Source organism: Aspergillus pseudotamarii (assembly GCF_009193445.1).
Source record: "Aspergillus pseudotamarii strain CBS 117625 unplaced genomic scaffold BDV38scaffold_41, whole genome shotgun sequence".
In the NCBI taxonomy this organism is placed as follows: Eukaryota; Fungi; Ascomycota; class Eurotiomycetes; order Eurotiales; family Aspergillaceae; genus Aspergillus; species Aspergillus pseudotamarii.
In genome coordinates this window covers 119,910-132,479 of record NW_022475055.1, presented here as the reverse complement: position 1 = coordinate 132,479, position 12,570 = coordinate 119,910, and the positions used below count along the sequence as shown (strand labels likewise).

The window sequence follows — 12,570 nt, the reverse complement described above, 5'->3', positions numbered from 1 at the left end:
TGATCTGGATCTCTGCCTGATGCAAGGTTGTTATATGATAGCGGGCTAGGTTGGATGCTACTGGCGTATTAGATGGCTGCATCTGCCGACACTAAACAAGGTCGTGGGCTATCACAATGTGATTCATACCCCGGCTGATTCCTCCCGTCCGTTGATGTAAGCAAACGACTCCTGCCCTCGGTTTTTCCCCGGGGCCTTGCTATTGTTACTATTCTTTATGATTAGCCTAAGACCCGGGGGTGAAAGGATCTAGTGTACAATTTCATCGTATTCTACTATTCTATAGTAGGTGTCTAATATCATGCAAATTACTTTTCCTTGACCCGTGTGAGATCACCCATGTCACCCGCCCCTAGAAAATAACTCTGCGAATAGTCTCCCTCTATGTATGGCATAACGCCCGACCACCCATCCCGGTTTGTGTTTCTGTAGTTTTGATAAAAAGCGCATTGTGTCGTTCCCGATCCAGTTATGCAAATATTAATACCTCTGTAAGAAGGGAACAGTAAATAAATAGTCCCGTTCGCACATGACGTGCAGACGGGATCCAACGAAGCCTGAAAATCATTCCAGGGTAATAGACAATGGGATCAAGAAGAATTGGTTGCCATCACAACCGTGTCATGTTGCGGGCAATGTCCTGCAGGATATGGACATGTAATTCCAGAGGCGTTTTGTACCATGCCGATACCAACCTCATTTGCTGGGGATATATTCTCCGGTCTCACGACATTCGCCATCACACAAAATTCTCCTGCGCTGACCGTGTAACCTTGCCAATCGAGATCCAGTAGATCCAATAACCCAAAATAGACGTCAACCGACGTGATTGAACCTTCCTCGGTTAACTTAGCGATATGTCTCCCGATTTAAATGTTCCACAAAGGGCCAGAAGCCCCCAGCGATTGGGAAAGCCTGAGAGCTAAGGGATACTGCAAGGGTAAAACAATTACGCATAACGACCAAACCCGATTCTCTATTGCCCCTCCGTCTTGGGGCTAGGTTGGGATTGAAACGATGATTCGTGTCTCTGCGACAGTGCAGATGGTCCCAGAGGCGGTATCCGGTTAAGCGACGGAGATGACATCGCCGAATGTTGACCATTGGGAGCATGAGACTGGGCTTGAAGCATCAGAGCGTTTTCGCGCTGTCTGCGCTCCTCTTGCTCAGGAGTCATACACTTTACTGGTGGCGGAATGGGAGCATCAGGCGAACTGCGTCCCATCAACTTGGGACTCGGCTCAAGTTTTTGTATAGGAGGCAAGATTGGCGCACCCGTCATACTCCCAGAAGTAACGGGGCGAGGTGATTGCTTGGTGGGGCTGATCCCTGAGAGTGCAACACCACCATGTGAACTTTGTGGGGGCGACGAGTGACTAGCGTTGGGCGTAGCTACAAAGGATGGGTGTCCACCAGGGATTGAAGAGAAGGAAGCGTAGTGAGCACTGCCTCGGCGTGGAGCCTGGTGTTGCCTGTAAGGTGTCCATGGGCCTGAGTTGTCTGATGGCGGTGCAGGTGGAAACCCGGCAAGGGGTCCAACATCACGATTGCCCTGGGTAGGAGACATTGAGGGACGGTTCTGGATAGGCGAGGGAAATGTCGGGCTCTGAGCGGAGTGGGAGGACGAGGGCCGTTGTGAATGGAATGAATGGAAAGAGCCACCGCTAAAAGAAACACGGCCGTTGGGAGGCAGGTGTGTTGCTTGCTGGATTGACGGTAGCTTCGGAGGTGCTTCTCTAGAGGGCGAAAAACCATTGGCACCCTTCGATGGAGAAAAGAGAGCCCGAGGGCTGCCGAGTGACACGGCGTGGGCAGATTGCGGGCGGCGCTCGGGTGACATGGGGACAGGCTGAGCTGTGTTGTGAGAAGACAGAGAAGGTTGTATTATAGGCAGTTTGGACGGTGACCCGTTTGGAGGCATGGTCGATGGCATAGAAATGTGTGCAGTTTCCTCGCCCCTGCCTTCCCGATCAGCTTCAGCAGCCGCAGAAGACGGTGACGAGCCGACACGAAACTTTAATGGCGGGATTTTTGGCCTCTTTGCCTCCTCTTCTCGCCGTTTACAATCTTTGCAGATAAGATGGAAATCGTCACGCTCGGCCTCTTGCTGCGAGATACCAAGACACTTGCTGTGCTGCCATACATTGCACTTCTCACATGCAACGCTATGCTCGCCATCATCCTATGCAGGGGTCAGTAAAGGTGCCTTAGCCCATGGGACGGCGTCGACATGACATACCAAGTTTTCTCCATGCATACCGCACCCAGAACAATCAAAAATCCATTCATCTTCCTGAGAAAGGTCTTCCAGATTCCTTCTCTGTCTTTCCAGTTCGGCCTTCAACTGTCTTTCAGAGGTTCTGCTTTCGCCCCGTTCGAGTTTCTTCTGTTCCTCCGCTATCCGCTCTAGCTCATTTTCGTGTAGGATACGCTTTCGCTCCCGATCCTTGATACGTTGCTCACGAGTCATGATGCGCGATCGTCTTTCGGCTTCCATCTTCTTGATTTTCTCTTCTTCCTTAAGAGCGGCTGCTAGCTCCTCTTCTCGTTTCCGTGCTGCCTCGGCAGCTTCTCGATCCTGTCGCTCCTTCTCAGCCTTTCCAGCAAGCCGGCTTGACCGTTTCGCACCGGCGAGCAGCTGCAGGTTCATAAGCTCTTTTTCACGTTTGGCCTTCTGTCGCTCCTGTGCCTCCGCTTCCTTCTCGATCACAGGCAACACTTGCTCTTCAATGCGGTCCCTCAAGATCTTCTCGTCCGGGTCCTTCGATTTCCGAATCGAATCCAGAAACTGGCGGTAGTCTTCTAACGTGATTGCAATGCACTCCCATTTCATTCTCTCGTAAGGATCCTCGGTGACATCTCCATTAATATTATTATTTTCCTCGCCCGAGGATTCCTCCACAGCAGCGGCACCAGAAACTTTCCTGCGTTTTGACGCTCTCACAGCACGTGCGCTCTTTCTCTTCGTCTTTGACTTAGCAGGTTTCGGAGGAGGGGGTGGAGGATCAGTACGGCGGTAGAGCCGGTTGTCATCTAGGATATAATAGTAGCGCCCTTCGCGATCGTAACCTAGTTCCTCAATGCGCTAATATGACATCAGTAACAAGTGTGAGGCATGAGACCATTTCGAGCAGTGCTCACCCATTGCGTTTGGTCCGCCTCCCTTTGCTCCGGCATCTTATCACGGATGCGATCCGGATTCCAAAACGTCCATATGGTCAATTGATGAAGAACGCGAAGCTTCAGGAAGATATCGAACTCGGAAAATTTATTGGGAACCTCATCGTGCCCGAACGGGTTAGGGAGATGAGGTGCTTTGGCATTATACTGACGTCGCGTGTATTCGTCGAAATTGTCGAATCTGAAGGTGGCCGCTCGTGTTAGCATTTCGTGGAAGTTCAAGGGATTTAAGGCCTAATCACGTACGTGAGACCCCGATGCGACGAGATCCATTTCAGAAGGCAGAGTCCAATCTCCAGAAGTTTCTCAGAAGAACCAGGTTTTAGGCATTCCGTCTCTAAATCCTGCGAAATAGTGTGAAAAAGAAGAAGTTAGCTTCCAATACACGCGACAAGCAAGTTAAAGAAGGGTGGAACAAGGTTATTTCATAGATGCTAGATGGCATACTTCAATTCCAAACTCCTCATCAATCTTCATAGGTTTGCCAAAGATCGCAATATACTGCATGAGATTTGCAAACTCCCAGCAATTCCGCAGTTGGTGCAGCAAACCAGACTCCTCAGGTGGCTGCTCCGGGGCAGCGTCTACCTCGGAACGGGTTCGCTTTCGCGATACCATGTCGGCGGTTCGAGCGCATGAACAGCGCCGCAGCGCAGGACCGAATCTCGAAAATCACGTTTTTTTTGGTTGAGCGATGTTTGTCTTCTTGTAAGCAAGAACTCAAATATGTATACACGAGAAGAATATTATCAGGGGCTCAATTTCGATCGACGCAAATTACTCAGACGTAGTGGCGGAACACAGGGCGGGATTTGCCAGGGCGGGCGTGTCTGCGAGATGGAGATGAGCTCACGGGGGCGCGTCGAGACCTCCGCCCGTCAGGTGATTTCCAGTGCTAGCGAGTTCTCCGATAAAGCGCTCTTTTAGATCTCTACTACGTAAGGAGTCGAGGATAGTCCCCGGTACTCAAATTCTTATTAAAATTATAATAAACCAAGTATATGCAAGGCAATGCCCTACCTAATAGATGACAGTAAGAATAAAGACAAACCATGCCTCAGAATTTGCAGACCAGACGTCTTCCACCCGTACATACAATCCCAACGCATGAATCAAAACCTAGATTCTGGTATCTCGCTCAAAGAGGGTCTATCTCATTCAGATGGAAAATGAGGAAAGGGATCGTCAAGGACAAGCAGAATGCACAGAAAAGACAGCGCCATCCATATCCACGCCACCGCACAAGCCTATACCATTATGACCGAAAAAAAAAAAAAAAAAAAAAAAAAAAAAAAAAAAAAAAAAAAAAAAAAAAAAAAAAAAAAAAGAATAAGAAAAAGAAAAGATAAAGAAAAGAAAAATGCGACAGGAAACAAAACACAAGAACAAACTTTGTTACATAGTGGTCACATAAATCCCCAACCCAGTGCTCCTCTCCCAATCTTTTTTCTTTCTTGGTTATACCGTTATTTTGCCATTTTCACACATTTGCGCCTTATGACCCAGATTCGCCTTAGACCGTCCCATGCATATCGTAAGGTTGTCAAATATACCAAGTAATTCAAAATGGAAGCAATACTTTTTTCGACTTTCTACATGGCAACACCCGGAGCGCCATCGGAGACATTATCGGAAAGATTGATAAGAAGCTGTGCGAGACAACGTTTCGTGGCTGCATCATCGCGGAGAACTGAGGAGAAAGTGGCATCTCGCAAAGGCTCGGGGAGGCATTGGCGCAAGGCCTCACGCGCTCTGCTGTTATCACTCAGGCTACTGATGGTTAGGACCTGTTCACAAATGCAAGGTGTTGTCCAGCCGTTGATCATATGTGGCCTAGAACTTACCGAAGGAAGCAGCGCACAACGTGCTTCAGAAGCCTTACAGTCTGCTGCTCCACGAGCTGGGTAACCATGTTACTCAGAACAGTCCCCACAGCATAGAATCTCTCGTATGTCGCACAGATATATGCAAGACCGATGTCATCAAGCAGGATTTTCTGCACGATAAAGATAGCAACTGTTTTGCTCAACTCCGAACCAGTTTCCATGATACGGAGGCAAAGGGGGATAATCTCAGTTGTGAGAAGGAAGTTGATGACATCGGAAGAGTCATTCTTGACCAACGCTCCGATCACACCAAGAGAGGTGAGGCGGAGATATTCGAACGGGCGAGATTTGGAGGTCGTATTCAGGAAAGGATAAAGAAAAAGCGGGATATGAGCTAGAAGAGTGGTTGCGTCAGCCAAGAAGCATTGCAAGCAAGTATGAACTGCTACGCACCATTCAAAAATAATGTGCGGGTCTCGTTGTGGGAGGCGACACATTGTAACAGAGCCAGTGCGTTGCAGACTCGATTAGAAGCCGCGGCGGTTAACTGAGAGGGGTTCAATAAGGGGTATACAGAGATGATCTCCTGGAGCAAAGCAGTCATGACGCCTACAATAGCATACTCGTTAGCATCCATGAAGTCGACAAGTCGCCACATGTAAGAAACAGTTCATACCAAACGAATGCCAAATGACGAGCGCCAACTCAGGAACCTGCTCTCGCTTCTTACTTAGTTCCATAAGAGCAGCTTCTCTGCGGTTTGGATCCAGAAGTTCAGCAACCCAGATGAAAACCTTGCGGTTCTCATCACTAATCCCACCATCCATCACCGATACCGCGCCCGGGAGAGCGCCATCCCCGCTCAACCCTCCAGCACCCGCACCCTGTGCTGGGTTTCCAGCAGCAGGGTTGCCGGCCATAGCGATGCGATTATAGTGTTGTTGCTGGGCCGCCGCCGCTGCCGCCGCCGCGGCCTGCACTTGGGCATGCTGTTGGGCCACCAAGGAAGAATGCTGTTGTTGGGCCTGGTGTGGGTGGTGCTGGGCTTGATGGTGCTGCTGCTGCTGTTGCTGCTGTTGTTGATGTTGCAGCCAGGAGGGATCAGCGGGGTATTGATGCTGATGGGAAAAAACGTGCTGAGTCTGCGTCTGGAGCATGACGGGCTGGTGAAGGATCGGGGACTCGTAATCCTCAGGAGGACAGTCGTAGCAGCTCTGAGCGACCGGAGACAGAGATACAAGGAATGAGACGTCGAGGGAAAGGTTTCTATTGTCAAGGAATTGCACCCGAAGTTAAATTCATGAATGACAGGTTTTTTGTCGTGGTTATTTGCTTGAGGGTTGAATATAAAGTGTGCGATTTGGCGTGTTGAAGAATGATGTGTGAGCGATGGATGGAGAAGTCAAGGAAGTTCCGGACTACGGGAGGCGGGGAGAACGCAAGTTCCGGCCGAGCATTGACTTGATGCTTGAAAGCCGTGCGCGGCCCGCTTAAAACAGTCTCAAGCTTCATTAACTAAGCGCCCTTTGAAGTAGTTAAGTTAGCTTTGACATTGGTAGTATACTTAGGTGTTCCGGCTCAGTCTCTCTTTTACCGTTCATGCTTCTTAGTTTTGCTCCAATCTCAACTAAGAATGGTTTCCTGAAACGTTTCCTTAGCTTACAATACCAAGGTGCCAAGGTCCCTCCGCGAATTCGCCGCCTTACACGTTACACAGAATGTCGCACGAGTTCTTTCGGCAGGTGCAGGGTCCCATTGCGGTAGTTTCGAACAGAGGTATTCGGTACATGTGTCTGTCAATACGGCGCAGAAAGCGCATGATTTTCAAGTCCACCCTCTCAGTCCTGCTGTCTAAAGCCCTGGACCTGCGTTCATACCTTTCAGTCTAAACTCAATATACTCCGATTTTTGCAACTACATACACAAATAACCTATCCAAATGCTTCCGATCAAGACTTTTCATTACTCAGTATCTCTGGCAAGATGACATAATTGCCATTGCACTATTTCGTATTTACATCGTTCCTTCATTGTCCCCGTCAAAATATATCCGAAAACAAGGGGGAAATGGACAGGTCATTAGAACATAGATACATAGCTCATCATCATACATATCAACTTTCAGATAAGAAAAAAAAAAAATGAAGAACAAGTGTACGGGGGATTTGGCGCAAGTAAGGCAACCGAAACATGGTAATACAAACAGCACAGAAAATACCAAACCGGAGCCATTCTATGCTCGATAGGGAACCAAAAGGGAATGGGGAAAAGAAGAAAACAAAAAATCATAAACAGGTTCATAGTCTTATGCGACTTGTTGATAGATATTCATTGTATCACTTCGTTAATCATGATCGTCGTGAGCGCGTGCGAGATCGTCTGGATTGCCTGGTGTCCCTTGTCCGTCTCGTCCGTCTATCCGAGCTTGCGCTACCTATGGAGCAGTCAGTAAGGGCTATAGATGCATTAGTGTCAAAAGAAGAGGACTCATACTGGCGCTGGTGTAATAATCAGAGTAGTAGTATGAACTCGGGTAAGTGTAATCGCTCTTTTCATCCTCGTGGTCTCTGCGCCTCTTCAGTCCCAGACACAGAGCAAGCGCGCCCAACATAATCCCAAGAGTAGCCAACCCGCCCCATTTCTTTCTTTCACCAGTCTGCGGCGGTGGAGCTGACGGACGCGAACCGAACCAGGTACGTCCTTCAGGCCTACCACCATGCGCATGATGGGAATACCGGTCTTCCACATATGTGGTCTCCTTTCTTCTTCTTCTACCACCAAGACCCAGGCAAGCAAACAAAGCCTCCAGAGCTCCTCGACAGCACAGGCAGGCGCAAAGGAGCAAGAGAAGAAAGACGCCAGCGATTGTTCCGATAACGATACCTGCGATTGCTCCACCGCTTAGTCCTCCATTGTCTGGTGATTTTTCGCCGATGAGTGTGGCTCCGTCGGTGCCAACAGGAGCAACAAATCCCTGTGTGGTTGTCGCCGATGCAGTCGCAGTAATAGTAGACGCACTTGTGCCTCGCACTGGAGGTGTAGCGGTAGCGGTGGCCCAAATTGATGAACTTCCCATCACACATTGGTTGTTGGAACAGACGTACGCTGCACCACAACAGGTGTTTCCGCAAATGGTTTCGCCCAGTTCGGCCTTGCAACTCCCCGAGCCACCCCCAGCAGTTGTAGTCTGTCCTACATAACTGCTCCATGTAGAGGTAATTGTCGACACATCGGTTTCCGTGGTGACGAAAGTTGTTGTGAAGTACTGCCAGCTGCCACCGGAGGAATCTGCACAGACTGCCTGGCCATTGCCATCGGTGCTACACGTCTGGTCGGAGCTGCAGCAGAGTTGGCCATAATAGCCACAGGAATTTGCGCAGCGCTTTTCGAGGCCAGCCTCATCAAAATCCAGAGGGGAAGCAGCAGAGCGCTGAACTTGCGCCAATAGAGTCAGTATGGATATCGCCGAATGTAACATGCGAGAAGTGTGCATGGTGGACAGAGATATGTGCCGGGATCACGAGAAGAGTGCCAAACTCGTTCAGTCCCTCACCAAGTCCGATAAACCACGGGCACTGTTGATGATATTATTCAAACTTGACCAGACCAGTCACCCCGGACTATGTATGGGTCGGTATCGATAAGAGCTTGTAAACGAAAGACAACAATCTTCAACTTCGTAACCACGTCAGCAAAAATGTCAAAGCAAGCATGGCAAGCAAAAAGTGACAAAAGAATTTTGAAGAGAAAAGAATGAGGGGGTGGATGAGGGGGGTAATCCTCGTGGGTGACCAAGAGACGGTAAGTGACCGTCAGCTCTACTTTGAAGCCCTGTTTCCCAGCCTCCCGTATACTACCCAACCACCGGAATTTCCTGCAACAAAACAACAGCAACGGCCAATCGCTACCTCTAGACAAGAAAAAAAAGCTCAAATGAGGTATTGACATCAAAGTTTACTCATTGAGAGGAATTTCTAATTTTTCCTTCATTGAAAAAGAGGGGGCTGGGAGAGTCCCTGGTTTTTCCTTGTGTTGGATCTTATCGTCGCAATACATTGAACGCTGTGCCCCTCACTGTATTGGGGAAACGGCAGAGACATGAATCAGTCAATCATTGCTCTTGCTGGCCATTTTTGCCTTCCGTGCCTGACATCAGTTTCATACTAATTTTCCATTATTACCAGCGGAACAAAGACGGAACCTGAACTAAATCGCGCGTTAAGTAACTCGAGTCGGTGTGCGAGGATCCCCCGCTTCCATTCGACAAGATCGATCTATAGAATCACACCTGAATTATCTATTCGAGTGGCCCCACGCTGAGTCTATCACCGTCAATCCCAACTACTCCATACTCTTACTCCATCTATGCTTATGTGTTGTCTCGTCATGCTTTAGTGCCTTGCCAGCAAAGCGATTGAATCTGGGACAACACACCGGTGGAAGATTATCCGATGCTGTGGTCCAGACTAGTCTTTTTTCTAGCCTAGTTATTATTCATGCATGAAATTAGCGCTAGCAAATGTACGATGGGTGTATTTCAAGGTACTGGGTACACTATTTACGACAATGAAGCGGTGTGATGCCTTGGTATCTGTCAGTACTCTCTCTGTATGTCATCTTTGTGCGTGTTTCAGTGCCTGGCACAAGGTATCTGGTCAATCCAATTCTGGTCATCAGTATATCCTGGGCTATATGGTTCAGACAGTAATGTTGGGATCTTGTGTCCCCTTATCCTAGATATGTACATATTTAAACGCCCCAGAACAGTATATTTACACCTTGGCATAGCTCTGAACCATAACATCATTCAATCATCCTCCATCCTCTCCAAAAGAAAAGCATGCATACGAGGTCAAACCAAGTGAAAGTCCAGCCATAAGCTTTCATGCAATATGTGCGTGAAAGACGCCCCATTCGTTTAACTTCCAGGAGATCAATCTGTTGTAACATATAGGCAAAAGAGAAAGAACAAAGAAGATATTTTCATATCGCATATCCACCATGAAGAAACGTAAAAGCATCAACGCTAATCAAATAAACATACCGGCCACGCCAATAACCATTCCAAAGACGAGATCTTCCAGACTGGAGGTCCGTCCCGGGGGTGCCCTGTTCATGTCTCCAGTTCCAGTAGCATACGTGTCGCAGTAACCCAAATTGAGGCCATGGCAGGCATTCATACTCAAGCTAGAACAGGTAGAGACTGCCCCAGCTGCCCCTCCGCCAGCTCTGGTTACACCTCCACCCTCAGCTGCCACCGTGACTGCATAGCCTCCTCCTAGACTCGAAAGACAGCCAGTGTACTCACTTTGACACAAGGAGTAGTATGAGGAGCATACACCGGCGTTAGGGAACGTCGTCGGGACATAGACGAACGGATAAGCGCCTGGCATCGTCGAGCCAGTAATGGTAGCATCATTGGGCCCCGTGGTGGTCATAGAAGCAGTTGCGGTTCCTGGGAACCTGAAGCTGGTCGAGGCAGAGGTGGAGTCTCCGGTAAGTGAGCCTGTACATTTCGCTCCAGTCGGACAGCAGGCAATATTGTCGGCGGCGTCACGAGAGCAGACTGAACCTTGTCTGCAGCAGACGTCGGACCTACCCATGTTGGAGCATGGGTCATACCCAGCCGGGCAGCTGTCAGCCCGCTTTAATATACGTAAGACTTCATATGCCCTCTTGTTTGCTTCTGCGGATTGCGGCGGAGAAAATGGCAACGTCTCTATCGATAACACAGTCGAGGCAAAGAATGCGGCCGAGATCCACCCAAATACCTTCATTCTAGCGGCTAGAGCTAGAGTCCGCCCACTGAATTGTATATAGATCTCGAGATCGGCGTCCGGTTTAAATTTCGATCAGGATTCTGGGGGGGGATTGGGTGTTGTGTGGTATGCGACAGTAAGAATACCGTGCGGTCAACAAACTACTAAAAGCGGCAACCGCAGTGTTAATGGGTGGTCGCAAGACTCGAAACAAAGCAACATTCAAATTGACGGGTATGTATGAAAAGCAACTTACACTCAGTGGCTAAATTCCAGCTCCAGATATCTTCGAGAACGGTCGGCCACGGTACCGGTGACCGGAGTCGGGTGGATGATGTATTCTGCATCGGGCTGTACTTGTTCTGGCAGTTAGGCGTAATCTCCACCGAGATCCCTGCCACAGCAACCGCGTGTCCACCCATTGTCCAACCACCTGCCCAGCTATTAATATAATCCTTTGACATCAAGGTGCATTTCTCGATAAAACATACTCCGCTGCAGCCCGTGCAGCTTTACCACTTTTTCCTACCGATCCTCATACGTGGAAAGGAAAGGGGAAAATTAAAAAAGAAAGAAAACATGTTATGGGGTAAAAGGGTTTTCTCTTACATATGGTTAGTCTAACGCTCAAGATTGCCCTCCAAAAATGAACTCTCAGACAATGCATGCTTTTCCATCTTTCCTCTTACTAGAGTTCCCACGCCGAATACTTCTTGATACGATTATCTTAACCTTGAAAAGTGGCTGTATTACAACAGTACGTAACGTTGTAGGTCTAAACGTTGAACTGCCAAGGTATAGTAGTAAGTTCCTACTTATTCTTAACCTCTCCTTACCAAATTCAATATATATTTCTATGGTTTTCTCGGATAGGCGGCTTTAAAAGCCACGAAATCTGACCCAAACACCACGCCCGACCGGCACAGGAAGCCCGTATCTTAGTCGAGCATGCAATCCGGTCTCCGTCGGAACTCCCGTCTGATCAGTCTACAACACGAGAGTCACCACTGAGTTAAACAAAACTATTACATATGTTGCCGGGCGTATGAGGGCAGCACGTGGGTGGATATGTTTAGACAGTTACTTAGGGACGATGAACGGGTATGTATAGATAGGAGGTATTTCAGTGTGGAAGTACTTGGTTCTACTAGCTTTTTTGAATTCTGCAAGGTGTGAGTGTTTGGCAGGACGCAACGCTCAATATAAGTGCAAGTGCCTTATCGAGCTTTTTACAAATCAACACAGAGACATCCTGACTTGTACTTCTGTTAGCCATCCACACCCCACAAATCAGAAATCCTCTCCAAAGCCAGGAAGATCCTGCAAACCAACTCGGCATTCAAGCCCGGGAAGGTCAGTCGCCGGAAACTCATTGCGGTGAGTAATTTTGCTAAGTGTATATGAGGAAACACTATACTTCACAAAGGAATGGGCCTCGGTTTCACCGTTCCTATTTTTGAGGCCTCAGAAAGAGAACACAACAACCAGTCAGCGAGCCAAATGCCCCAGATTCAATGAGTCATTTAATGTCCACCTCGTACATTGATCTATACATTAGTAGATACCTTAGCCAGATATATGTTGGAGCCGAGGGAGACATTCTCCACACTGGGTGCCCGCACGCAGGATCGAGGGCAATGAGGCGACGGGCAAGGTAGCGGTGGAGACAACCGAATCAGTGCTATGCTTAGACATATTCTTATCACAACACTAGAGTCTAAGACTAGTAAGAGATATAGTATGCTTAGGAAGGTGGTGAATAGTGAACGTGGCCTGCAAATCCTGTCAACTAAACGACACGATCT

At 48.5% G+C, this 12,570-nt stretch overlaps 4 protein-coding genes across 4 annotated transcripts; all 4 read right to left on the bottom strand.

Annotated features, from left to right (window-relative positions):
- Window positions 1-885: 885 nt before the first annotated feature.
- BDV38DRAFT_134337 (putative PHD finger domain protein) lies at window positions 886-3,995 on the bottom strand. Its single transcript, XM_032051349.1, has 5 exons — window positions 3,628-3,995; window positions 3,427-3,524; window positions 3,142-3,361; window positions 2,240-3,085; window positions 886-2,182 (listed from the first exon to the last, which is right to left on the bottom strand). Exons 1-5 carry the CDS (start codon window positions 3,796-3,798, stop codon window positions 977-979), a joined length of 2,541 nt encoding a protein of 846 aa, XP_031911706.1. The 5' UTR covers window positions 3,799-3,995; the 3' UTR covers window positions 886-976.
- A 511-nt stretch (window positions 3,996-4,506) lies between these two features.
- Window positions 4,507-6,582, bottom strand: BDV38DRAFT_134318 (Rcd1-like cell differentiation family protein). Its single transcript, XM_032051348.1, has 4 exons — window positions 5,683-6,582; window positions 5,460-5,615; window positions 5,025-5,400; window positions 4,507-4,950 (listed from the first exon to the last, which is right to left on the bottom strand). The coding sequence occupies exons 1-4, from the start codon at window positions 6,161-6,163 to the stop codon at window positions 4,773-4,775; spliced, it is 1,191 nt and encodes a 396-aa protein (XP_031911705.1). The 5' UTR covers window positions 6,164-6,582; the 3' UTR covers window positions 4,507-4,772.
- A 39-nt stretch (window positions 6,583-6,621) lies between these two features.
- BDV38DRAFT_251752 (uncharacterized protein) lies at window positions 6,622-8,763 on the bottom strand. Its single transcript, XM_032055068.1, has 2 exons — window positions 7,500-8,763; window positions 6,622-7,440 (listed from the first exon to the last, which is right to left on the bottom strand). The coding sequence occupies exons 1-2, from the start codon at window positions 8,497-8,499 to the stop codon at window positions 7,355-7,357; spliced, it is 1,086 nt and encodes a 361-aa protein (XP_031911704.1). The 5' UTR covers window positions 8,500-8,763; the 3' UTR covers window positions 6,622-7,354.
- Window positions 8,764-9,618: 855 nt separating this feature from the next.
- Window positions 9,619-11,033, bottom strand: BDV38DRAFT_251750 (uncharacterized protein). Its single transcript, XM_032055067.1, has one exon. The coding sequence runs from the start codon at window positions 10,781-10,783 to the stop codon at window positions 10,037-10,039; it is 747 nt and encodes a 248-aa protein (XP_031911703.1). The 5' UTR covers window positions 10,784-11,033; the 3' UTR covers window positions 9,619-10,036.
- Window positions 11,034-12,570: the final 1,537 nt, after the last annotated feature.